The sequence below is a fragment of the Populus alba genome, chromosome 6, assembly GCF_005239225.2.
Source record: "Populus alba chromosome 6, ASM523922v2, whole genome shotgun sequence".
Lineage (NCBI taxonomy): Eukaryota > Viridiplantae > Streptophyta > Magnoliopsida > Malpighiales > Salicaceae > Populus > Populus alba.
In genome coordinates, this window is record NC_133289.1 from 9,120,812 (window position 1) to 9,145,352 (window position 24,541).

The 24,541-nt window shown below is 33.0% G+C and overlaps 4 protein-coding genes across 9 annotated transcripts; 2 read left to right on the plus strand and 2 right to left on the minus strand.

Moving 5' to 3' along the window:
- Positions 1–1,520: 1,520 nt before the first annotated feature.
- Positions 1,521–5,172, plus strand: LOC118048120 (transcription elongation factor TFIIS). Of its 2 annotated transcripts, XM_035057682.2 has the most exons (3): positions 1,521–1,736; positions 1,842–2,020; positions 4,004–5,172. In XM_035057682.2, exons 2-3 carry the CDS (start codon positions 1,856–1,858, stop codon positions 4,895–4,897), a joined length of 1,059 nt encoding a protein of 352 aa, XP_034913573.1. In that variant the 5' UTR covers positions 1,521–1,736; positions 1,842–1,855; the 3' UTR covers positions 4,898–5,172. The 2 variants fall into 2 exon arrangements, with proteins under 2 accessions (XP_034913573.1, XP_073266058.1); XM_073409957.1 differs by lacking the exon at positions 1,521–1,736 and having other exon boundaries at positions 1,743–2,020.
- A 5,461-nt stretch (positions 5,173–10,633) lies between these two features.
- LOC118048119 (uncharacterized) lies at positions 10,634–11,620 on the minus strand. 2 transcript variants are annotated; one of them, XM_035057681.2, is made up of 2 exons: positions 11,075–11,620; positions 10,634–11,000 (listed from the first exon to the last, which is right to left on the minus strand). In XM_035057681.2, exons 1-2 carry the CDS (start codon positions 11,507–11,509, stop codon positions 10,818–10,820), a joined length of 618 nt encoding a protein of 205 aa, XP_034913572.1. In that variant the 5' UTR covers positions 11,510–11,620; the 3' UTR covers positions 10,634–10,817. The 2 variants fall into 2 exon arrangements, with proteins under 2 accessions (XP_034913572.1, XP_034913571.1); XM_035057680.2 differs by having other exon boundaries at positions 10,634–11,003.
- Positions 11,621–12,192: 572 nt separating this feature from the next.
- Positions 12,193–15,902, minus strand: LOC118048117 (uncharacterized). 2 transcript variants are annotated; one of them, XM_035057678.2, is made up of 7 exons: positions 15,367–15,897; positions 14,205–14,285; positions 13,958–14,032; positions 13,593–13,637; positions 13,426–13,515; positions 13,179–13,280; positions 12,193–12,569 (listed from the first exon to the last, which is right to left on the minus strand). In XM_035057678.2, exons 1-7 carry the CDS (start codon positions 15,832–15,834, stop codon positions 12,387–12,389), a joined length of 1,044 nt encoding a protein of 347 aa, XP_034913569.1. In that variant the 5' UTR covers positions 15,835–15,897; the 3' UTR covers positions 12,193–12,386. The 2 variants fall into 2 exon arrangements, with proteins under 2 accessions (XP_034913569.1, XP_034913570.1); XM_035057679.2 differs by having other exon boundaries at positions 12,511–12,641; positions 15,367–15,902.
- Positions 15,903–20,328: 4,426 nt separating this feature from the next.
- On the plus strand, positions 20,329–24,430 carry LOC118048116 (serine/threonine-protein kinase AtPK2/AtPK19). Of its 3 annotated transcripts, none has more exons than XM_035057675.2 (7): positions 20,329–20,465; positions 21,218–22,175; positions 22,398–22,480; positions 22,568–22,688; positions 22,801–22,974; positions 23,425–23,532; positions 23,866–24,430. In XM_035057675.2, exons 2-7 carry the CDS (start codon positions 21,537–21,539, stop codon positions 24,166–24,168), a joined length of 1,428 nt encoding a protein of 475 aa, XP_034913566.1. In that variant the 5' UTR covers positions 20,329–20,465; positions 21,218–21,536; the 3' UTR covers positions 24,169–24,430. The 3 variants fall into 3 exon arrangements, with proteins under 3 accessions (XP_034913566.1, XP_034913568.1, XP_034913567.1); XM_035057676.1 differs by lacking the exon at positions 20,329–20,465 and adding an exon at positions 21,156–21,174 and having other exon boundaries at positions 21,667–22,175; XM_035057677.2 differs by lacking the exons at positions 22,398–22,480; positions 22,568–22,688.
- The last annotated feature ends 111 nt before the right edge of the window (positions 24,431–24,541 follow it).

Consider the following 24,541-nt stretch of genomic DNA (forward strand, 5'->3'; position numbering starts at 1 on the left):
TTAAAAAAGCATAGCATGATAATATAATATTTATAAAATTTGATCGTAATTTTAATTTTATTTTAGATAATATTTTATTTAATTTTATTATATGCTTAAGAAACCATGGAAACTATAGTTTTTATCATATGAATAAAAAATATTTGATATAAAGTATTATTTATTTAATTATGTAATAATGATAGTTAAATCTATAATATTTAAATTAAAAAATAATCAATATTAATATATATATATATATATATATATATATATATATTATTTTTTATTATTTTATAACCTCAATTTGAAAAGCATGTTTAACCAAACACATGAAACTATTTTTTATTCAACCAAAATTTTAACCAAACATATATGCATACTAAACTAATCTTAACCCAAAATACTTTTTATAAAATAATTTTTTTTAAACCACAACCATAAAAGCTTCCACAATATCAAACACACGTGCATGTTTGTTTACGCGGTAACTTTTGCTTTTAAAAGCTCACCGCGTAAACATATATTTGGTAACATCAAAATGTAACTGGCTTTTCATGTGAGATCCATGTTTTTGTAAATTGAAACGTCGGTTTAAGAGAAGTAGTTGAATATAATTCACTTCACCTGCTTATTATGTTTGCAAACTAGGTGAATATAATTCACCTGGGCACTGTTCACTCCAAAAAGTGATCAGTGCCCAGATGAATTAATTCATCTGCTACTGTTCGAGTGAATAGTGCCTTGATTATAATTACTTATATTAAAAAAAAATGCCATGATTATAATTACTTATATATATATATATTTAAATTATATTTTACTCGAAAAACTAGTGTTTAATATTATTTAATAACACTATATAAATTAGAAGAACATCGCATGATGATGTAGCATTAGTGGAATTTAATCGCAATTCCAATTTTGTTTCTAATGATATTTTACCAGATTCTGTTGCACGCTCAAAAAATTATAAAAACTATAATACTTATCAGATGAATTTCATACATGAAATTGTAGATAATTTAATGGAATAATAAAAAAATATTTGATATAAAATATTATTTATTTAATGATGTAATAATGGTAGTTAAATCTACAATATTTCAATTAAAAATCATCAATATTAATATAAATCTTTTTTAATTATTTTATAATCTTAATTTGAAAAGTATGTTTAACCAAACACATTAAACTATTTTTTATTTAACCTTGATTCCAACTACAGTTTTAACCAAACATATATAAATACTAAACTAACCTCAATTAAAATTACTTTTTATAAAATATTTTTTTTTAAAATACAACCATAAAAGCTATCGCAATACCAAACACACCGAGGTTGAACTGATTTTTTATTAAAATTTAAAAATAATTATTTAAAATTTAATTTTTTTAATATTTTTAATAAAATAAAACATAATAAATAATTTTACCACATTTCAAAAAATACCATTTACTACCAAGATGTAGAGAACAGGCCATGGAATATTTACATTTTTTTTTCCAACAAAAAAAACCTAACAACAGCTCACCATGCCCCAAAACACACACGTGGCAAAATAACCTTAGCAAAGGAACACAGAAAACTTCAAACCCCAAAACCAAGGCTTCCGGAGACAGGCAAGGGAGGGCTTCTCTAAGCTACACCTGCCGAAAATACTATCAAAAACCTACCTTTCTACATCCGTTTATTCTGTTATTGTGCAAAGATCTATTTTTTTCCTCTTCAGATCTCTCCGATTTTTCTTTCTTGGGTTGCAATCTCACCTACCTCTCAATTTTATACAAATATTTTTCATAAAAAAAATCGTAAAGCTCGAGTCTTTTCTTTTTGTAATTATTTTTGTTTGTGTTTTTAGGGAATCAATCAATAATGGAGATGGAGTTTGTGGAGTTATTTGATGAAGCAAAGAAAGCTGCAGATGCTTCTCTCAATGATGACGTATCGTCTAGTGGACCGGAGGTGACTCGGTGTGTTGATTCGCTGAAACAGCTCAGGAAGTTTAAAGTTACTAGTGAACTTCTTGTTTCTACTCAGGTAATTTTATTAAGGGTTTCTTCTATTTTTCATTTGTTTGTTTTTAAATTTTAGTTTTTTGTGTTTATTTTGTTAAATTTTTGTTTTTGTGGGCTCCAAATGATGTTAAATTGTAATTGCTTCATTAAGTAATTAAGGATTGAGTTGATTGAATTAGATAGAGTTTGATTATAGTTGCAAAATTGTTCTGGGGGTGTTTTATATTTTGTGATAAGATTAGTGAAAGAGAAGAAAGTAGTAAACTTTTATTTCAAGCAAGGAATTAGTTCTTTCATTTTTTTTTTCCCTTTCTGCTTATTGTTATAAATTGGATTACAATGAATAGGTTGAAATATGAAAAGTCTTACAAGGGTCATTGATTGAAATCCGATGGTTTAACATAACTTTTTAATAGGTTGATAATTGTTGATTCAATAATATGAAAAAAAGCTTAGCTATGTTGTGCTTGATGTTCTCTCTGGAATCATAAATTTCTTGAATTGCTGAATTATTTTAACTTGCACAATGCTTGCTCTCATTACCCTTGATTTTCAGTTCATTGGTGCGTGGTTGGTAGCCAAGAGTTGAGTTGCTTTTGCTAGATAGAGATTATGTGATTGTTTTGATGGACAAAAATTTGTGTTGCATTACGAAGTCTAATATCACTTGTTATAAGGATTTTATATGAAGTATGTTTATGTCTTGTGTGAATTTCAAGTTTGCTGCAATGTTATCTTTTGCTTGCCTTGCTGTGGTGTTCCAATGATTTTACTTTGGCAAAGTAGGCATCTGTGTTGGTGTCGAATGGTTGTGGATCTTTGTTGTAGATGATCCATGAGAAATCTTCCCGAGAAACAATAGCAATAGAAACTAGATGTCATTTTATTTGGCTTCTTAATATAGTTTGATTTTTTTTCTCTACAATCATGATTGTTAAAGTTCAGTCAGTTTCTGGTTCCTTCCCAATTCAATCATACTTGCAACCTTCATGGACTGTAATTGCTTAACTTTCAAGTTTTGTTAGACTCTACTCGGATGATTTTTTTTTCTCTCCCCTGTTTTTTTATTTATTTGTGGCTTACATTTTAAATGCTTTTTTTTTTCATTTTGTAAAAAAGAGTTCAGTTTCTGTACCTTTTGGGTCCAGTTGATATTAGTCTGCCTAGTGCCATGCTAATTGCCAAGTTGTCAATTAAGTATGAGAAGAAGTGAGCTGGGTCCTGTGGGTTTCATCTAGAACTTTTTCAGTGGAGATGCTTAGTCAGATGTTTTAGCTAGTTGTCCTTTAACCATACATACTCAACTCAAGCAATATTGTTTGAAACTTGTATTTGTTGTTGCAATGCAAGAAAAGAGTGCAGGTGCACATTAATGGTCTATCTATAGCAATCAATTTCAGGAATTGCCATAGTATCCCCCAACCTGAATTATGCATTCTTTCTCAACTTTGTACCCTACCCCCACGTTAAATTGAAGCAGTTCCTGTAGTTATTACATGTCTGTTTTGATTTATGGAGAAGTTTTTGTAGTATCTCAAGCGTAATATGATTGTTTAGGGATTGAATATTGAAATTGTTGCATAGCTTGTTTGATGCGTTTCCTTCACATCAAATCATGTTGAAATGTCATCTCTTTTGGGCCTACTTGGGTTGTTCGCTAATTTTATTTTGGCAAAGTAGACATCAGGTTTGGAGTTTATTAGAAGTGGATCTTGTGTGTATAACAGTCCATGTAGATCTAACCCAGAAAACAATGGCAATGAATACCAGATGCCATTGTATTTGACCTCGTAATATAGGTTGGATTTTTTGCGTCTTATTATGATTGCCCAAGCTCATTCTGTTTTTAGTGCTTTTCCAACTGCTTATACTTGCTGCTTTCTTGCACCTTAATTGGTTAAAGTTTCAAGTTTTGTTATTCTTAACCTTGAACTTATGATTGAAATGGTTATGTTGGTATGCTTGGTGGATTGCCTTTGACATTTTGCTTCTCCATGCATCTCAGGTTGGGAAAAAACTTCGACCTCTTGCAAAGCATCCTAAGGAGAAAATCCGAGCTGTGGCCTCGGACTTGCTTGAGATGTGGAAAAAGATAGTCATTGATGAGACGAGAAAAAAAAATGGTAGCATTGACAGTAAAAGTTCAGTAAAAGCTGAGGTATCAAAATCAGAGACTGTCAAAGTTGAGAAGCTTCAAAAGACTAGTGTGGTAAAGGTTGAAAAGGCTTCAACCTCAGAAACTGTTAAAGTTGAGAAAATGGATCAGGATAAGACTGTCAAGGTTGAGAAGATGAGCAAGCAGGAAATCCAGACTTCCAGTGTGAAGCAACCATCACAATCATCTATTGGTCCACCAAAGCTGAAGACACTGGTTAAATGTAATGATGGTTTACGCGACAAAATCCGGGAACTTCTTGCAGAGGCCTTGTCCAAAGTTGCCAGCGAGGCTGATGAGGACATTAGGGATGAAGTAGAAGCATGCGACCCTATTCGAGTTGCCGTGTCTGTAGAATCCATGATGTTTGAAAAACTCGGTCGGTCAAATGGAGCACAAAAATTGAAGTACAGATCTATAATGTTCAATATCAAGGACCAAAACAACCCAGATTTTAGGAGAAAAGTTCTTCTTGGAGAGGTCCAACCTGAGAGGCTTGTTACCATGGGCCCTGAAGAAATGGCAAGTGAACAAAGGAAGCGAGAGAATAACCAAATTAAAGAGAAAGTGTTGTTTGATTGTGAGCGTGGTGGTCAAGCACAAGCCACAACTGATCAGTTTAAGTGTGGTCGTTGTAGACAGCGCAAATGCACTTACTATCAGATGCAGACCAGGAGTGCAGATGAACCTATGACAACATATGTAACATGTGTAAACTGCAACAACCATTGGAAATTCTGCTAATCTGGTCTTTAGGTAGGACTGCACTTCTGTAGAACTGGTATGGAGCTGGTTATCTGTGAAGCTTCACCTGTATTTTTAACTGAACTACTATTTCAGTTTGTTGTCTTATCTTAGGTATTTGGGAGAAAATATTTCATTCATTTCCATTTTCTGTAGCCTGTAGGGATATTTTGTTCAGGGGGTCTATCCAGGCTTCTGGTCTTGTCATTTGATGACTTTAGCCAGACCTGAGATCGGAATATTCTGGTTACCTCAACTTGTTGTGTTGTTTTTTATCTTCTTGTTTTACACTTGAAGCTTTCCTTTATTATTATTATTATTATTTTTGTTGTTGTTGCACAAGTGTATACAAGGATGATAAGAGGCTGCTACATTGTCACAGCTAGCCCATCCATTCTCAATAACCACATGAGCCGCTCCTTGTGCTCCTGTTTCTCACCGTTGCCTCTTTATAATGCTGGCTTGCAGAAGCTTTTGAGGAATCTGCCATGGGGTTTCTTATTTCTTCAGGTTTTGCTTTTTTCCAGTAGAAGGAAATCTTCATGCGGCCATTTGGCCATCGCCATAATGGGGGTTTTCCATACAATACGATACCTTTCCAAATAATTTTGCAAAGCGGACTGAATCCAGAAGCACAATCGCACCAATAAACTTACTATCATTGTTAGTAAGGTGAATCGACAAATGAATGAATCCATAGCACAACCAAATCATCGTTGTCCTGTTCCTGAGGTGAATTCCCTGGACAAGGTTGCATAGCAGCAACAGGGGGTGATTAAGCATATAAAAAAAAAGGTTGTCCTGTTCCTGAGGTGAATTCCCTGGACAAGGTTGCATAGCAGCAACAGGGGGTGATTAAGCATATAAAAAAAAAGGAAATCGACGAATGCAAACAATGCGCAAAGTGCTGAACTTGTTAGAACAGCAATAGGCAGAAATTTGAGGAGCGATGGGAAGAAGATCAATGTTATAACAACTAGCACCCAACATAACGAGCAAAGCGAACAGAAGAGCCAAATCATTAGGATCTGAACAAGAAATATATTTTTCTGATAAAAACAAGAAAATTCAAGTCCATGTATGATTTGCATACCGAACGTGAAATACCTTGAAAACTTCATTCTAATTTATATCCAAGTTGTTGAAAGATTAAAATAAATGTATAAAACAAACGTTACATCTTGCAAGCTCGAAAATCTCTCTTCCGCTTCCTGTCTCTCCATTCTAATCTGATTGCATTTTCCAACTGAGTTCAAATTCAATGTCGTAGTCGAATTTGTGTCCGTAATCCGTATGATTGCTGTAGAATTTGGCAGCAACACCCCTTACTAGGCTGTGCGTTTTTTTCAAAATAGCACTTTCCCAAATCCAAACGCCAAAATTCTAAATCTTAAATCAAAACTCTACCCTTAACTAAACCTCAAATCCACAAATCCAAATCCTAATCTCAAATTCAAACTCAAACCTGACAAAATGAGATGATCTCAACCATTGTTAGCTTAGCATGCGTAGCTTATTTATGATTTGAAGTTATGTTCCGGTTGTGATGTAGTCTAAATCATATCAAATGATTCATTAAAAATTTAGTTAGGTTGATTACAAGATGAAAGGTAAATAAATTTAAATATATGTTCAAAAAGTTTATTTAGAGCATATGAAAAAAATATGAATTTAAGGAAGTTATATCTTCAATGAGTGAATATTAGATTTTAGTTAATCTAATCTATATATAAAAAGGTCTGATTCATCTACTTTATAAACTTATATTTTATAATGTACGGTTTAAGCTACTAAGCATAATTTAAACCTTGTTGCCTCTTTGCATCTTGGTTGGTCTTGAAGGATTTAAGGGTTGCCAACATGATTTTCATTTGCAAGCAAAGTTTTCTCAAAACCTTCACCTTGTTGTATTCCATCATTGTTTACTTTTAATTGATGCAAACCTTTTAATGACCGTGAACCTCAAGCTCAAATACTAATTGTTAAAGTTTCCCATAACAAAACAATTTTTTCAAGAAGAATAAAAAAAAGGAGAAAATGAGAAGTATTAGAGAGAAAGATAAAATAAGTTTTGCATCAAATTGTAATTCTTTTATTGTCAACCTTTATGTTTTGTCACATTCCATCTTATATACAAGAGTTTCTCTCCCATCTAACTACCTAACAAAATCCTAACTAACTCAACTACCTCACTCATAACTAACTTCAATTATTGTGCCCCTTTTTTTATTGTAATTGTTTTAGTTGTTGTCATTCCACCTTTTGCTAAGCTTGATTATATTCTTCACCAAGGTTCATAACATATAACTAGTTAAATAAAATGATTGTGAAGAATACATATGCTATGGATTGATAATATTTTGGACAAACTGAGATTCCCATTTCTTTTCTAAGATAGATTTGAAGGTAGAGTATCACCGAGTGCGTATGAGTGAAGAAGATATTGCTAAGACATCCTTTAAGATATACCCAGGGTATTGTGAACTCAAAGTTATGCTATTTGAACTGATAAATATGCTTGTAATATTTCAAGCAATGATGAATGAAAAGTGATAAGCATTCTTGAGAATGTTTCATGCTAATATTTTTCAATGAGATCTTATTGTATAGTCCTACAATAGAACTAGTCATCAAGCACCTCAAAATGGTCCTGAATGCTTTTAAGAGGAATCAATTTTTTTCCAAAAGATCTAAATGTTTTTTTTTCCTATCAAACAAAGATGGAATATTTAGGGCATGTCATTTTTCTTATGGGGAAGTGGCTACAGACCCAAACATCACTGTAATAATCAGAGATTGACCTATTTCTACATCAATCAAAGAATTAAGAAGTTTTTTAGGCTTGACTAGGTAATACATGAAGTTTATTAGAGGGTATGACATTATTAATAAATCTCTCCTTGATCTTCTAAAAAAGAATGCATTTTATTGGAATGAAGGAGCTCAACTAACATTTAAGAAGTTGAAAAATGCTTTATGTAAGGCTCCTGTTCTAGCTTACCTAATTTCAATAAGGTATTTGTACTAAAAAATAATGCTAATGAACATGGGATAAAGGTAGTGCTAGTTTAGAAGGGGAGGCCTTTGGCTTTCTACAATAAAGTTGAGTCCTATACATTTAGGTACAACGATTACAAGAAGAAGTATTTGGCTATTTTAATTGACATTGATAAATAAAAATATTATTTTGAGTATGAGAAGTCTATCATTAAGAATGACGATAAAAGTTTTAGATATTTATTGAAGTAGAAAACTCATACACCTATCCAAAATAAATGAATAACTAAACTGTTGAGATGAAAATATGAGGTTCAGTTTAGAAAATGAAAAGAGAATGCTACAATTGATGTTTTGTTTATCAAGGTACCTTTTCTTATAAAGATGCTAATATGATTTTGTGTGGTACTCTTGGAGCTATCACAATAGTAGTACTAACTTGATATAATAACATTATCAGAAGGTTTAAGACATTATCACTGCTAAGGTATTTTAACATGATACTTATTCTCAATATAACTTATTATGATGATGTATTAAGGTACAAGAATAGGATATATATTGGTAAAGACATGATATTGAGGTAGAAATTATTAAAAGCAACTCACAATTTAACAACGAGAGGGGCATCATGAAATTCTTTTAGAAGAATCAAGGCTTTATTCTATTGGCCATTAATAAGGAAAATGATGAAAAAGCTTAAAAAAGAATGTGATGAGTGCATGAGGGGCAAATCTACAAGGGTAACTTATTTTGGTTTGTTGTAGCCACTACTAGTTCTTGAGGGAGCTTGTAAAAGTATTTCAATTGATTTTATAAAAGGGCTGCCCAAATCAAAAGGGAAGGATACTGAAATAGTAGTTGTTGTTTTTCTTAGTTATATCACATCTTTTTTCAACTATTGATGTAGTAAAGGTATTCTTAAGAAACATTTACAGGCTACATGGACTGCCTACCTTAATTATGATAGATAAGAACAAGGTCTTTACAAGTATGTTTTAGATGGAGTTATTTAAACTAAAAGAATCTAGATTGTTAATGAGTTCAACATATCATCCATAGACATATGAGTAAATATAAAGGTTAAACTAGTGTTTAGAGACTTGTTTTACATGTGTTCTTGGAAATACTATGCCCTAGAAGTGGAATCAATGGTTGTATATGGCTTAATGATGCTATACTTTGAGATATCATCCATCTAATAAAACAAGTGAGATATCATCCATCTAATAAAACAAGTCATTTTAAAGCTATATATGGCTATCCACCACCATCCAGGGAATTGGTGTTACAGAGGACTACAAACTACAAAGAATGCTACCGTTAATGTTTGAAAGAAGGGTTATAAATCAATTTCTACAAGAGCATTTATAAAGTGCTTAGAATATGATAAAAGAGATTGTTGACAAAAAAAACTAAGGAGTTTGACATTAGAGATTAGGTATATTAAAAAGTTGTAATATAAATAGGGTAGTGTGGCTTCATGGAAGAATTTGAAACTCAATCTTATGTTCTATGGACCTTACAATATTTTGCAAAGAATTGATTTAGTGCCTATAAGCTATAACAATTAATTAAATCTTTGATTCGATATTGTTTTTGAAAGTATGAAAACAGTTACTTTTCAAAATACTTTTTGCTTAGAAATATATTAAAATAATATTTTTTAAAAAATATTTTTGATATTAATATATCAAAACAATCCAAAAAAATATATAAAAAATAAAATTTAATAAAATATTATTTAAAACACAATTCTGAATAGCCTCTTGACCTTGTTTTTCACATCTCTTTACTAAAAATAAAAGAAGTAATGCAATGTCACATCAACTTTACCTCTAGGTGATGATTATGGTAGGTTCAAAGTATTTTCGTGATTATTCTTGTTAAGAAACTAATGAAGGACAATGCAGCAAATGTGTGGTTTTAATAAATAATCATATGTAATGGTACTTTGAATTAGAGTTTATATGGTATCTTGTAATAATTACTTTTAAAAATATTTTTTATTTAAAAATATATTAAAATAATTTTTATTTTTATTTTTAAAATTTATTTTTGATTTTAGCATAAAAACATTAAAATAATAATAATATTAGTGTTGACTCTCACACATTTATTGGTTGCAAATGGAAGAGACAATGATTCGCCGGGGAAACAGCAGAAAGGAATTCTACCTGTAAATCATGTTAAGAGGCGCACTCACTTGATAGTTGGATACGAGTTCTCTAATACTTTATGGCAAAAAGAGTCGACACTGGTTGCAGGATCAATCAATCAGCCTTATTGATGGATTTTCATTTCTTTTGAAGCTTGCCATTGTTTTTTAATCCTAATAACAGCGTTTTGAGAGCTGATGATGTGTCGCATTCTTGTCACGGTTTGCTTTGCTTTGATGAGTTTGATGGAATGTGGCATTGCTGCAAAGCATCTTCTTGGGAGTGATAGTAGCAACTGCTCACATTGCCTGGCTGCCGCTACTTCCATTGTGCTCTTGACTTGTGACACACTTATGTACTGTTGAAGTGAATGCGATTATACTAATCCTCAATGCCTTCTTGCATGGATTTGGTACCGAGTTTTGTGTCTGTGTTCATGATTGGTTCGACAGCACCACCTCCTTCTAGGCAGCCTGTGTAGTTTTATGTTTCGAAAGAAAAAGAAGGAAAGAAAAGATGGCATGTCTCAATCCAGAAGAAAAAGGAAAATAATGAAGCTCTAGCTCGACATTTTGGAAAGTTGTAGTAAAAGTCAAGATACAGCAGCTAATCATCATTTCAGAAATCAGATTCAATCTATTTTTCGCTCTTCAAAAACCATCTTTCAGATTCTACAATGAAGCAGTGTAGAAGTGAAAGAACAAGTTGATGATCCATAAAACCCAAATCACAAATCAAAACACATTTGCGGCAGAGGAAATTCCTCATTTCACAGCTACAAGTTGGGATGAAATCGAATTTCCTGAACCCCAACTTGAACTTGGACTCTGCATCACATCTTCTCCCACTGATTCCTCCGAATCCTCGGCTCTCGTTTCCTCTGGTTGCACTCCACTTGTCTTCTTTTCATGCTCCTTCTGTCTCAGTGTTCGAATCGGAGAAAGTATCTGCTTCAAAATATAAACAAAAATTATCAGACAAGTACAAATTTAATCTTCGCGTTCCATACTCAACAACTTACCATAGAGTAGGATTGGACTTGCTTCAATCTATAAAGTATATCAACTTGAATCTCCAACCTCTTTTGAACTTCTCCTCTCTGTTCAAGCTCCTTCATTTGCAAATCCATCACCATCTCCCTTTCTTTGAGCATCTTCTCAGTTCTCTCTCTGTCTAGTCTCAGCCTCTCTAGCTTCTTCTTGATAGCACTCAACTCTTCTGCTAGTGAAGAATCCAATGGCTCAATGATGGATTTTGTTGGGGTTGTGGTGTAGATCGGATGGTTCTCCTTGTTGGAATCTTTAACCACCGAGAACTCAATCCACTCTTGCTTTGGTTTCAAAATTTGAACCTGGGTCATTGGAGTTACTGGTGAGTTCTTTGGTTGGAGTGGTTTCCGACAAGATTTTTGCCGGAGGTTCTCGTCTCCGGTGAGTGGAGATTGGAGCTTAAGCATGGTTCTCTTGCTTTTATGTCGGATGAGAAAAATGCGTGTGAGAGAGAGGATTTTAGCAGGTAGGAGAGAGCAAGGTTAGGTTTGAATTTGAATGAAAGCAGGCGATAACGGCTACTATATATATATATATATATATATATATATATATATATATATATATATGTGGATGAGGGGAGACAAGAGGCTCCTCGATCCGAGGTTGCTGATTATATAGTATTTTGATTCGAGGAGACAAGAGGCCTTTATTATAAACTGATTTTAATTATGTTCATGAGATAAATAAATTAACATCGTAAAGGGTTGCAAGTCTCGAGAGAGGAAAAAAAATTGGGAAGTGAGCCCATCATTGATTACACAGATCATGGAGGACACACCAATGGGAAGTGAGGCCATCATCATCCACTAGATGATTTGGCTTTGGATTCCCGTCCAAGCGAGTAATTATTCTCACTGGAGCCAGTGTCGGAGCAGACTAGCAGGTCCAAGACCTTGATTTTCTTTCTTTCTTTCTTTTGACAATATTGCTGACATGAAAGCATGCATAGTTCCAACTGTTCCTGCACATGAAACTGTTGGAAATATATCCATAGTATAATTTTTTTTTTTTTTTTTACCATTGATAACATATATACAGTAATACAACATAGCTCAATTTTCTGAGACAAGTCCTCGAACAGGGTAGGTGGGTGGTCAAAGACCTCAATCAAAGAGCCTTCATCCAAAGTTGATGATTCTTAACTACCCTGCGTGTCTTGATAGTTCATCTAACTTTGGGAAAAGAGGCAACATAAAAAGACATGAGAACACGAGGAAATGTAATGTGCTGCCCTACAATGGAGTATATACACATTCCGAGCAGCATCAAAATACTAAAATATCACAAGTAATCCATTGGAAGTTCCCAATCATCCTCACTTTCTCTAATTTTTGAACGAAATTTCTGGCTCCTAGAATTTCTCCGAGTGCTCCGACCTTGATGAGATGTAACAGGACTTTCATAATCAGAATACTCTTCACCTTCATCTATTTTTGTCCCCACGTTCTGAGCATCCCAGAAGCCCTATTATGAAAACATACTACGTTAACCTACAGATCGTCATATCAAGCAAAATGATGGAAAGCTTTCAACTTCCTACAATGAAACGAAGGGTGTGTGCGTTGATATTAGCCTCTCTAGAGATGGAGTCGGCAAAAACAAAATTTAAGTTAACTTGGGAGTTGGGATATCTGCTCTCGTTCAAATCACAAAGGAGAGTAGTTTAAAACCAGTACTAAGTTTTGACTAAAAACAAGATAGCATCAAACATGTGGTTCAGGATTGGTTCAGTTAATGAATTTTCAACTGTTCTCAAGAACAGTGATTGCTTAGAACAAACATCAGTAAGCCTCAGTGTATTGCATCAAAATAGTCTGCTTTCAAGCAGGCATCTATATTGTGTGCAAACACGCGTGTGCACATAAATATTCAAACATATAATATTTTATACAAGAGCAAGAGCAGCCTTCAAGCATTGCTACACTACTGAAGAGAATGGGAAAATATTCTGCATACAAAAGTTACTGCAAGGCAACTTAATTGAAATTAAGAACTTTCTTGGCATCCAAATAAATCTATAATGCCAAAACCAAAGCAAGATTAAGAGTTAAATAATTATGCATAAGGGGATACCTTTGTTAGCCTCTGTATGTGTGAGGCAGCAGATTCATGCACAACAACTGTGTCTGATAAAACTTCAAGCACATCCTCAACAGGTAAAGCATAGGTACTCACCTGAAGGTATAAAAAATGATTAGCATTTGAGCTCCTGTCCTTTTTCATGAAGGAAATTTTCGAGTAAATCTTTACATGCAATTGATACATAGCAAGAAATTGAGGCATGTGCTCTTTTGAGAGAAAAAAGGACCAGTCAACCAACCAAACTAGATGGAATGATAGAAATCCCAAATGAGTCAAGCTCGAGCAATTCCACTGCCCCAGAATTAATGTTGAAAGAGTACCCTCGCACCTAAAAAATTGCAAATGAGAACAAGGAAATTGAATAACGAGAGAAATTACAGGACTTGATGAATATATAGCACTGACCTTTCCAATATCTCTCTGACCTGGTGTCACAACTCTATATCCTACCTAACAAGCATCAAAAGTTAATCTCTCAAACAGTGATATGCCAATATGAAATAAACTGTAGGAATACCAGATACACTTCAAGAAAAACTGAAAACAGAAAACACCTGAAAGGCATTTGGATGTTGGACAAAAAGGTTCACCTTTAAGAATGAAAACTCTTCTTTAATGAACTACTCAAACCAGAACTCAGAAAACGGTACAAAGTGATAAAATATTGTTGACACGAGAAACATTTTTCGGTTACAATTCATCAAATTATGAAAACAAACATGCATGTGACACACGGAAATATGAGCACACCAGTGAACAGTGACACATACCAACGTTTCCAGGCCAATCATTTTTAATTCAGTATCCATCACATTCTCGTCCTCAACAAGCACTACATCCCCAACCTGCTAAGATCAACATTGTAATCCATAAAAACCATTATTATGAAGGTGGGGTCAGTGATGATACATAAAATTAAATAAATATAAAAAACTTTTCAAGAGATTAAATATCATGTAGTGGCTAACATCCTGGTGCCAAATTGCTAAGAAAGTCTTGGAGATGGAAAAAGTTTACCTGGCTAACATCCTCTAGAAGAAACCTCTCTGATTCTCCAGAAAGCAAGTTTGGCCTTACTTCAACTACTAACACCACCCACTGAACAAAGAAAAAGTCAAAATTTTAACAAACTGGGAACAAATTCCACAGTTAATTACAAAACCGCCCAGATGCTATAACATCAAAGTGATTAAATCAATTATCAATCAAATGAGATAATACTGATGAAGAGAACGTGAAAAAAGCTTCAGCTCATGTACAAGACCTATAGATGGAGAATAACATCATCTAAGGAAAGAAAGAGGAGAAAAAAAAAGGAACATTAGAGGAGAAAAGCAATCTGGACAACCAGCTATGAAAATGGGCAGTAGAGAAGGCGGAGAAACAGCCAAAGCACCACAACCACAACAGCAGAAATCGCAGCATCACTAAGACAGAAAAAGCAGAATGGGGATGAGGGAGAACAGCAGGAAAATGAACAATACATCGAACAATACAGCAGCATCACAAGTCACAGAACAACATCAAATAACTAACAGAAGGGCAAAATGCTGCAGCAGATAATCTTGGAAAACCATTCCTCAAAAGCAAAACAATATGAAAAGGCCTTTAAGATTTATGAACTCAAAAGCAAAACTATGATCTAAGGCAAGAACAGATGCATCAACAGAGGAAGGGGACAAAACTAGTAAAATCCAGGAGGACTAAGCACCAGCAAGAGAGCCTGAACTAATCAAATAGCAAATTCACAGAACCACAGAACCAGACAGCAAATCCTGCAGATGTAAAACACGTCAAAGGAAGGGTTAAATGAAATAGTGAGCCAGATTGCGCAGCATGAAAACCCGACCACATTTCTTGTCAGCCATTCTATGTCTTCTTCTTTCACATCAAAATTAAGACAGTTCATAAGATTTCAACTTGGGAAAGACACATAAAACTCAAACTTCATTCAAACAAACTATTAAAAAAAGCTAGGGTGCCAGTTTAATTCTCTTGCTAATTACAAGCTATTATCTTCTAAGCACAAAGTAGTGATTGATGTTTGTTTTAACCAGGATAGCAGGTATGGCTTTTGCTTGATTAGTGCCATCCTTTTTCAACCTTATACAAGTAACAGCATTAATTTAATTTTTTACAAAAATATATATAACAGTAAGTGAAAGACTAATGAACTTACAGATTTAGTATCGACCCAAATTTGAGAGACAAAACCCAAACTAAGCGCAGATTGAATGCTAAACACTTGCTTTGCCAAAATACTCGATCTTCTAATTACTTGCTTCCCTCTCCTTCCGTTTCTTATCTTATTTCGCTCCTTCTCAACTGCAACCAAATCTTGCTCTTCTTTTCCATCCCTTTCACCATCCTTCAATTCGAGAATATCAAAACCAAGAGAACCCACTTTTGTTTCTTTATCTTTCTGAATCGTTGATGATTCTAATTCAAAGTTCTTCTCTTCTTCCTCTTGACCTTTTTCTTTAAACCCCACTTCACCTGTATTCTTGCTGGCTTTGATGCTTGTAAGCTTTAACCTTCCACTTCTGTTAACACTTGAAAAGTTAACAGTTGAGTAAGATTGTTGCCTTAATTTTTGAAGTTTGACGATGGAAAAGGGAAGTGGGGACGAAGGAAGGCAATCACACATGTTGATGGCAGTGGCTTAGGATTATAATTTAGAGAGCTAATGTTGCTGTCAAGATCAACACTGCTAATATAGCTTTTGGATAACACGGCCACCCACTTGCCCAGCATTCGTAATTAAAGGAAAACCATTTTTTTCTTTAAAAAAGAAAAAGAAAAACTGAGCTTAAATTAATTTTTTTAATGAAATTAAAATTAATTATTGACAGTACTAATTACGACAAGAAGATTCATTTTAGTAGATGACTTTAGGGTTAAATCAATTTTTTAATATAAAAAACTGTTCAAATATTGTTAATTTCTTTTCAAATAAAAATTAATCATGAATTCAAAATATAATTATATTAGATGATATCTTTTTTAAATATTAATATAACAATACATTATATATTATTTGTTAAAATATTAAGATAATAATATATTAAATTTATCCGGGTTAATTCGTTAAATTTACAACTCATGTCATAAGATTATAATAATCACATATAAAATAAATTAAAATTATAAAAGCTAACTTATTAAATTTACAAATCATGTCAAATTTATTCTCATTAAATATCCATCAGGAATTTTACAAAAAACAAAATAATGCATATTAGTCTCATAGCCAACATTTCTATTAAAAACCTCAAAAACCATCATTAAAATCCTTTAATTTTATTTGAAAAGTATGGTATCATCATAATATTTTTAAAATGTCATTGTAATTATTTTAATTGAAAAGGATTTTTATTTTAAAATGTTAAATAATATAAAAAAATAAGGTAGGGTTCAATTTAGAGGTGTAGGGGCTTAAAAGTCCATATTCGATCACTAAAAAGGAGAAAGCCTAGACTTATACACTTTTTTAAAAAAAAAATGCATGGATGACAAGTCATTTGTCTACACATATAAATTGTCATCTACCACAACAAATTTTGGCCACCTTTAATGATTAGAAATTAGTGTTTGGGTAATTTAGATCTCAAAACCCAAGATTCAACTTATTTTTCATCTAAAAATACCAAAACAACATCATATGAAATTCAATAACTTCATTTTCAAATCATGAAACACCCTTTAATCATTTTTAAAATCAAAGTGAATCTAAAAAGACTTTGCAAGTGCTTATTTTTAGACCCAACATGAAAACAAGACCTTTGAAAATTAAAGAGAAATATAAAAAAATAGATCCGCTACCTATTTGTTAAAGAAACTATGAATACTAAAATATGCATTGTTTTCTAAAACTCAACAAAGCGGTTTATTGTACTTAAGGGAAGATATACATCACCTTTACTGCATTCTTTCCAAAGAAATGTTACCCTGACTATGTATTTTCTTCTAAATTTAATTTTTGTATGCCATTAATTGTCAAAGTTATTTAATGAGTTTATTCACAACTTATTTATTATTGATCAATTTTTGTCTAAGACAGTATCGAGTCATGAGTCAAAAGTCTCACAACTATATATATATAATAAAACTTTCTATAAAAAATCTTGTTTGGCTTATATTGGTCCCTAATATTAGGAGACCCGCTAAACTAGCCATTAAAAATCAAGTTTAAATAAAAACATTGGCAATTTAACAAGAACTTGATGAAAATTCATCGATGCATTTTTAAACTTATTTTAAGGTCAAAACATCATGTTAAGTCTGCATAGGACCCTAAAACCAGGAAACTTGTCATTCTAACCATTCAAAAAGCTGAAACAAGACTTAACGATACTTGACAAAAACTCATTGACACATTTTTAAACTTATTTTAGGGTTAAAAACCATGTGTCAAGTCTATTTTTCTCCTTAAAACTAGGAGACTCATCGATGTAAATATTAAAAACGAGTTTAATCAAAACATTGCTAACTCGATGAAAACTTGTGGGAAATTTGTTGACATATTTTTTTTATACTCATTTTAGGATTAAAAACCATGTGTTACGTTTCCATCGGTTCTCAAAACTATAAAACTCGTTAACTTAACCATTTATAAAGTTTGAACAAATTATATTAAAAGCAAAAACTGAAACACAAACTACAAAAGGAAAATACATTAGATTTCACCAAAACTCATGTTATTTAAAATCATGGTATTTTTATGCATATCAAAATATAGGAACAACATAAAGCAAAAACAACTTAAAAGGACTTAAATGAAAGATTAAACATGAACCAAAACATTTATTCAAAAGATAGCATGGTTTTATACCTTGATGAAAGCTACTGCATTGGTTTGACAAGACAAAGAATGTTTGAAATTCAGGTATGTAGCTTTATTTAGAACCCAAATTTAATAATGTTCTAGTTTGACTAGATCAAATTGCCTCTTTTAAATCAAATCTCTCTTTACATTATCATTTCTCTCTTTCTCTCTCTTTTGTTTCAACCTTATTATTTTTGTTTTTTATTTTCTCTTTAATATCGATGCCCTGCCCTTTTATAAGTATTAAAGAAGGACCTAAAACCTCTTCTTCAACATTCAATCCTGGCCTTTAACTTTGTAAAATTGATCTACACCATCCAGCTCTTTTTGCTAGCTATTTTTGTACTATGTTTGTAGCTAAAAAAAGGTGTCTTTTGAGGTGATGGAACAACTAGTTTTAAAGGATAAATAGGGGTGTTTTTGACTTGGTTTGATTGCAAGGAATGAGGTTGTAAAAGGATGGTCCTAAGGTGATGGTGCAACCAGTATAAGAGATGAAATAATATGGTTTTTGACATCTTTTTATAGCAATAACAAAGGGAGCATGAGCTATCTTTTAATGTTGGATTTTACAATATTTGTAGCTAATTGGAAAAATTGGATGAAAATGATGTGTTCTTGGCTATTTTATAGGTATAAACTTGGATGACAAGGTGAGTTTTTATGGCTTGATTTTGAATTAAATAACAAAGAGATAAAAATGATGTGTTTTGGCTTGACTTGTAATAGGTTGTGTGAACTTTAAGGTTAGGTTTACGACTATAATTAGTCATGTAGTGACATAGAGAGAGATACTAAGCTTTGGCTTATTCTAATGAGGAAAAAAAAAAAAAAAACCAAACACGAAGGAGCAAAAGGTAGGGTTTTTATTGACATGAGAGTAAGAAGAACATCACCATTTGTTTTTTGTTATTTTGAATTTTGTTTTTGATATACCAACCTTTTAAAATTCACCAACACAAAAATAATAAACAAAAATGTTAAAAATAGCAAAATGTCTTAATTATATAAGTAATAGTTTTTCTATTTTAAAACAAAGTAGAAAAAGTGATCAAAATGAGGGGTAAAAAATGAGTTACAACACCAATCTATTTTGTTTTTAACATTATTAAAGCTCTAAACTACCTCTGTCAAGCTTTTCTATTTAAGACAACTCAATGATACCAAAATTGACTATTTAAGTGGTCGAAATGCTGCTAACCAAAAAGTTTCTCTTATCTTTTTTTATTTTTGATGACTTTTTATCATCTTCATTAAAATTCAAGGACTGAAACATAAAATAAATAAAGCCTTAGAATTGAAATATCAAAAAAGAAAATTACAAGGACCAATAAAAAATGCAGGGACTAAATCGTATTTTTCCATACCACTTGAATAGTAAAAAAAAAGTGTATTTAATGTAGCCATCCACGCCGAAAAAGGGAGGAAAGCTACAATAAATGCAGCAATGCTGTTCTTCCCTCTTTTTAATTTATTTTGTAATTGTATCTATGGATAAATATCTTTTTTTTTCTTTTTACAATATTGCATGATTGTGAAACCCACGTCGTAACCTTACCATTTTAAACTGAAACTGCAATAATTTTAAGTATTATTTTATTCAAAAAAATTGTTCTTTCAAAACATAATGCTTGTCAAAAAAATTTATATAAACCTTGACAAGTTATATATAGTGCGCTTAGACTCCATTCTAGAAAAGAAAACTCCTTATTGAGAGGAGAGGTCCAAATTTAAATATGTCTTGATAAAAATGAATAATTTGTTTGTTTAATAATAATGTTATTTTTCTAATTACTTAAATTAATTTTTTAATGATTTTAGGATTATTTAAATCAAATCTCTAATGATTTTAAAGCTCCACCCCACATCCTGCATTTGTAAGAATTGGAAAATAAGAAATCAGAAAAAAAATTATTATATAATTTTAAAATCAAATTTAGAGTATAAAAAATAAAAATTAGTTTATATTAATTCTGATAAGTGTAGTTTAATTGGTTAGATTTTAAGTTTGTTTTTTAAAGATTAGTGGTTCAAGTATCACAAATCTTAAAATTATTGGAGGTTTATATGATCGTTAATTTTAGAATTTATAGAGGTAAATGTAAGTTAGTTTAGATATTTATATTAATAAAAGTAAATAAATTATAATAATTAGGATAATAATTGTTTGTTTTTATTGAGATTAGATAGAGTAACGCAGGCAGTCATCCAACAAGCGATCCGCAGAGGCATATTCCAAGATCCAAAAGTTCAGGCAAACTCAGTTACGTAACTTACGTATCCTCAACTAAAAGAACGCCACGTAATAGCTGCCATTCACGTTAACATTAGACACGCATAAAAGTAGTGTAAGAAGAAATAGAAGTGGCAGCCTCCCGCTTTCTCCTCGAGAGCTCTCTCTCTTTCCTTTTAAATTCTCCCATTATTTCTCTCTCCCTCGGCATCCTCCCCAGGTAATCCAAATTCCCTCTTTTTATTTTTTCTATCTTTTAATTCGGAGTTTTAAGATTTTCTTATTAATTTTATATATTTTTTGAGGGTTGCATTTCTGCTGCTGCTGTTTTATTTCCCAAGCTAGTCTCTATTTTTGGGTCTGAGTATGGGTTTTGGCATTTGTTTGCTTTGTTTTATTGAAATTAATATTTGAGTTATGTATGAAAATATGCAGGTTCTTATTTCAAAGTGTCCGTAAATTTTGTTGTTTTGGATCTGAGTTGGGTTGCTCACTTGATTTAATTTAGTTCTGTTTATAAAACCCAGAATTTAAATCCTTTTCCTTTCCTGATTTGGTATGAAAGTTACAGTCTTTGTTTGTTTTGGATTTAATATCTTGATCTGTTTCGGAAAAGATTTGAAGTAATAATTGTAGAGGAATTTACCTTTGGTTTCAATTCATTAATTTGTTATTAGTTTCTAGTTATTCCGTTTTTGGATTCTTGTTATAATTACTAAGTGTAGGTTTTTCGGTTCAAGTTGATTTTTTTTTATTAAGAGAAATTAGTATTTGAATAACGGGTGGATATAATTGAAGTTTTCTTTAAGCTTCTCATCTTTGCTTATTAATTTTGTCTATGTGAACTATCTGTTAACAAACCCTCGATTTATTATTATTATTTTTTTTTTAGAAATGATGGTGAATTGTGGGTATTTTGGCATTGATGGGTAATTTTTTTCCTGTGCTCTTTTTTTGTGTTGAATTTTGTAGATTTGACGGACTGATCTTCATGAATTCAAGTACCACTGGAGCATCAACCGTTTCCTGCAAATCAGGAAACAAGAACAACTTTTTCTTCTGGATCCTATTTTGCCTATTGCCAAAGTTTCTTGGGACTCCTATTGCGTACGTCAACTTCCTTTTGATTAAGGCCATTGACAGGCGTCCCTCAGTAGTTCGTGTTTTGGATACTTGTGGAGAAATCACACTTTAGCTGTTATAGATTTGGCCTTCTGCAGCTAACATCTGTAGTAGTGATATATTTGAGTCAGCTGCAGTTGGTGTCAGTGATATTTGGCTTTTTTGCGAAATGGTTTCCTCTCAATTACCTGGTTCGACCAAGAACCGGTTGTTGTTTCCTGTGAATTCCTTAGATACTGTAGTATCAGATCATGTTGAACTTGATTTCACTGATGTGTTTGGTCCTTTGCCATCCATAGATGTGAATTGTGGTGATCCTCTGTCTGTGGGAGATGACAGTGAGCTTATTTATGACAACCCTGTTGTCATTCACAACCGGTCACATTCATTGGTTGGCCCCTCTTCTTATGTTAGCCAATCATTGAAGCTCAGCAAGCTTAATTTAAATGAGACAGAAGATTCAATGGAATTAGTGAAGTGTGTCCTGGATGACACTATTAAAGAACTAGAGGAATGTTCCATAGATGATGATGCCATTGAGAAAGATGTGGAGGGTGTCAGTGGAGATACTTTGGAGGTCCAAACTGTGGGCATTGAAGATTTTGAGGTTTTAAAGGTTGTTGGGCAGGGTGCATTTGGGAAAGTTTATCAGGTGAGGAAAAAGGGTACACCAGAAATATATGCCATGAAGGTCATGCGGAAGGACAGAATCGTGGAGAAAAATCATGTTGATTACATGAGAGGTGAAAGGGATATTCTAACAAAAATAGCCCATCCCTTCATTGTCCAGCTCAAATACTCCTTCCAAGTAATTATCCATCTGACAGTCTAGTTACTTCATTGATTTTATTTGTTTCTAACATGAATTCAGCCACCTGGGGAGAAAAAGAATCTTTTGGAGGAATTACAATTTTTTGTGAAAATCTTTCTAGACAACAGGATCTTAACATAGAAAGTATGTATTTTTGAATTTCTTCCTTTTCCCATTGAGACTACTGAACATTAAATTTTGGCTGTTGCTGGCGTGCAGACCAAATATAGACTGTACCTGGTGTTGGATTTCATAAATGGGGGTCACCTTTTCTTCCAGCTCTATAACCATGGCCTTTTCAGGTATCTATAATCTCATTGGTTTGGATACTTTTTGCTGAAGGCTTGAAGTAGATTGATACTTACTAAGATGTGGCTATTCTATTTTAGGGAGGATCTGGCACGTATATATGCTGCTGAGATTGTTTCTGCAGTTTGTCACCTTCATGCAAATGGCATAATGCATAGAGATCTTAAACCGGAAAATATCCTGCTGGATTCAGATGGCCATGTAATTCCTTTCCCTCCCCACCTCCCCCCATGCACATGCACTAACATATTCTTTTCTTAACGTATTCTTTTCTGAACAAAAAAAGTTATGTTTTATACAATCTTTTGTCTAGGTGATGTTGACTGATTTTGGCCTGGCAAAGCAATTTGACGAAAATACAAGATCAAACTCAATGTGTGGAACGGTTGAATATATGGCACCTGAAATTGTTCAGGGAAGAGGCCATGATAAGGCGGCTGATTGGTGGAGTGCAGGAATTCTATTGTATGAGATGCTCACTGGCAAGGTTGGTTTTTTTCACTTATTTCAATGTAATTTCTCTGTGTTATCCTCCTTTTTCTAATTCTTACAATCGCTTGTCACTTAGATGCTTTCATAATTTCTTGAAATTATTATCCTGGTTTCTCTTTGTACACTTCTGCTTGCAAAGCATTTTCTTAATTTGTCTGTGACCCAAGGGAATTAAAGGAAATTTGGTAAGCTCAGATGCCAAGTTTTGGATATTGTTTGAAAACATAAGATAAGTGAAATAATGCATGCATAGGTATATACTATCTTGTGTATTTTTATGCTTACTTTGGGTACTGAGGAGAATCCCCGTTTTCCCCACAGCTTGCAGCTCATTTCTTGTTGATATGAAGTATGAACACACGTGTCTACGAGGGCTGCCAAGCCTTTCTATATCAATAATGTTGCCTAATTATTACGTTTTCTTTCTTGTCTTTTGCTCTTGCAGCCTCCTTTTGTTGGTGGGAACAGAGACAAAATTCAACAGAAGATAGTCAAGGATAAGATCAAGCTGCCATCATTTTTGACAAGCGAAGCGCACACTCTGTTGAAAGGGGTAAATTTTATACCCATCTTCTATTTATGTCTTAAACAGTGTTTTAGCATAGGGCTAGATTCTTGGTTTTGGTTTGCACCAAAATAAAAGAAATGAATGAGATAAAATAAAAGGATAAGGTAAGAAGAAAATGTTGGTTCTGGCATAATGTTCTTTAATTGTCCAGATTAAGATTTAAAACACCCAATTCTTTATTTGTTTATCTTGTGGTGATATCAGCCTTGAAATGGTGCTGAGTTTTGGGTTGGGGGAAGGGGGTGGTGTGTGAGGTACTAATTATGATGCTTATCACAAACTAAAAGATCTAAGTGAACTTGTTTGGTTTTGTTTTAGCTCCTCAACAAGGATGCCAGCAAGCGCCTAGGAAGTGGACCTTTGGGAAGTGAAGAGATTAAGCGACACAAGTGGTTCAAGGCAATCAACTGGAAGAAATTGGATGCAAGGGAGATCCAACCCAGTTTCCGTCCAAATGTAGCTGGGAAGCACTGCATTGCTAACTTTGACAAGTGTTGGACTGACATGACATTGTCAGATTCCCCAGCTGCTAGCCCTAAGATGAATACGAATCCCTTTGTGAACTTCACTTATGTAAGGCCTGCGGCCTCTTTCCTTCAACAAAGCAGCTCCTTGTACTAGCATAGCATCCAAGGGATCACTCTTTATCTCCCACGATATGTGGTCTTGAGTTTGAAGTGGTTTATTTAGGAAGCCTCTAGGTATCATTTTGTGTGTTGTAGCTGCAAAGAAAGCTCTGCCTATGGACAGAAGCCATTTCTTCTGCAGAAGCCAATAGGCACCTCAGTGGATAATATTCTCTGGTATCTTTAGTCGTTTTGAAATTTTAACTCAAACTACGTTGAATGAGAAACTAGAAGAGCTACAGCCAGAGTTCCTAGTATGTTCTGAAGTTTTTTTTCAAGAGTAAATTAAAGGTCTTGTTTTCTTTTCGTATATTTAGCTATGCGGACTAAAAAACAAAATTGATTGGAATTTTATACGATGAAAAGGT

What these genes read in the sequence shown, in the direction of transcription:
- LOC118048120 (XM_035057682.2), top strand. Translation starts at nt 1,856, where the DNA reads ATGGAGATGGAGTTTGTGGAGTTATTTGATGAAGCAAAGAAAGCTGCA. An exon ending in AACTTCTTGTTTCTACTCAG is followed by an intron (nt 2,021 to 4,003) that starts GTAATTTTATTA and finishes CATGCATCTCAG; the next exon opens with GTTGGGAAAAAACTTCGACC.
- LOC118048119 (XM_035057680.2), bottom strand. Translation starts at nt 11,509, where the DNA reads ATGCTTAAGCTCCAATCTCCACTCACCGGAGACGAGAACCTCCGGCAA. An exon ending in AAGTCCAATCCTACTCTATG is followed by an intron (nt 11,004 to 11,074) that starts GTAAGTTGTTGA and finishes TATATTTTGAAG; the next exon opens with CAGATACTTTCTCCGATTCG.
- LOC118048117 (XM_035057678.2), bottom strand. Translation starts at nt 15,834, where the DNA reads ATGTGTGATTGCCTTCCTTCGTCCCCACTTCCCTTTTCCATCGTCAAA. An exon ending in TTTGGGTCGATACTAAATCT is followed by an intron (nt 14,286 to 15,366) that starts GTAAGTTCATTA and finishes TTCTTTGTTCAG; the next exon opens with TGGGTGGTGTTAGTAGTTGA. An exon ending in TGATTGGCCTGGAAACGTTG is followed by an intron (nt 13,638 to 13,957) that starts GTATGTGTCACT and finishes GATGCTTGTTAG; the next exon opens with GTAGGATATAGAGTTGTGAC.
- LOC118048116 (XM_035057675.2), top strand. Translation starts at nt 21,537, where the DNA reads ATGGTTTCCTCTCAATTACCTGGTTCGACCAAGAACCGGTTGTTGTTT. An exon ending in AGCTCAAATACTCCTTCCAA is followed by an intron (nt 22,176 to 22,397) that starts GTAATTATCCAT and finishes GCTGGCGTGCAG; the next exon opens with ACCAAATATAGACTGTACCT. An exon ending in TGCTGGATTCAGATGGCCAT is followed by an intron (nt 22,689 to 22,800) that starts GTAATTCCTTTC and finishes TCTTTTGTCTAG; the next exon opens with GTGATGTTGACTGATTTTGG.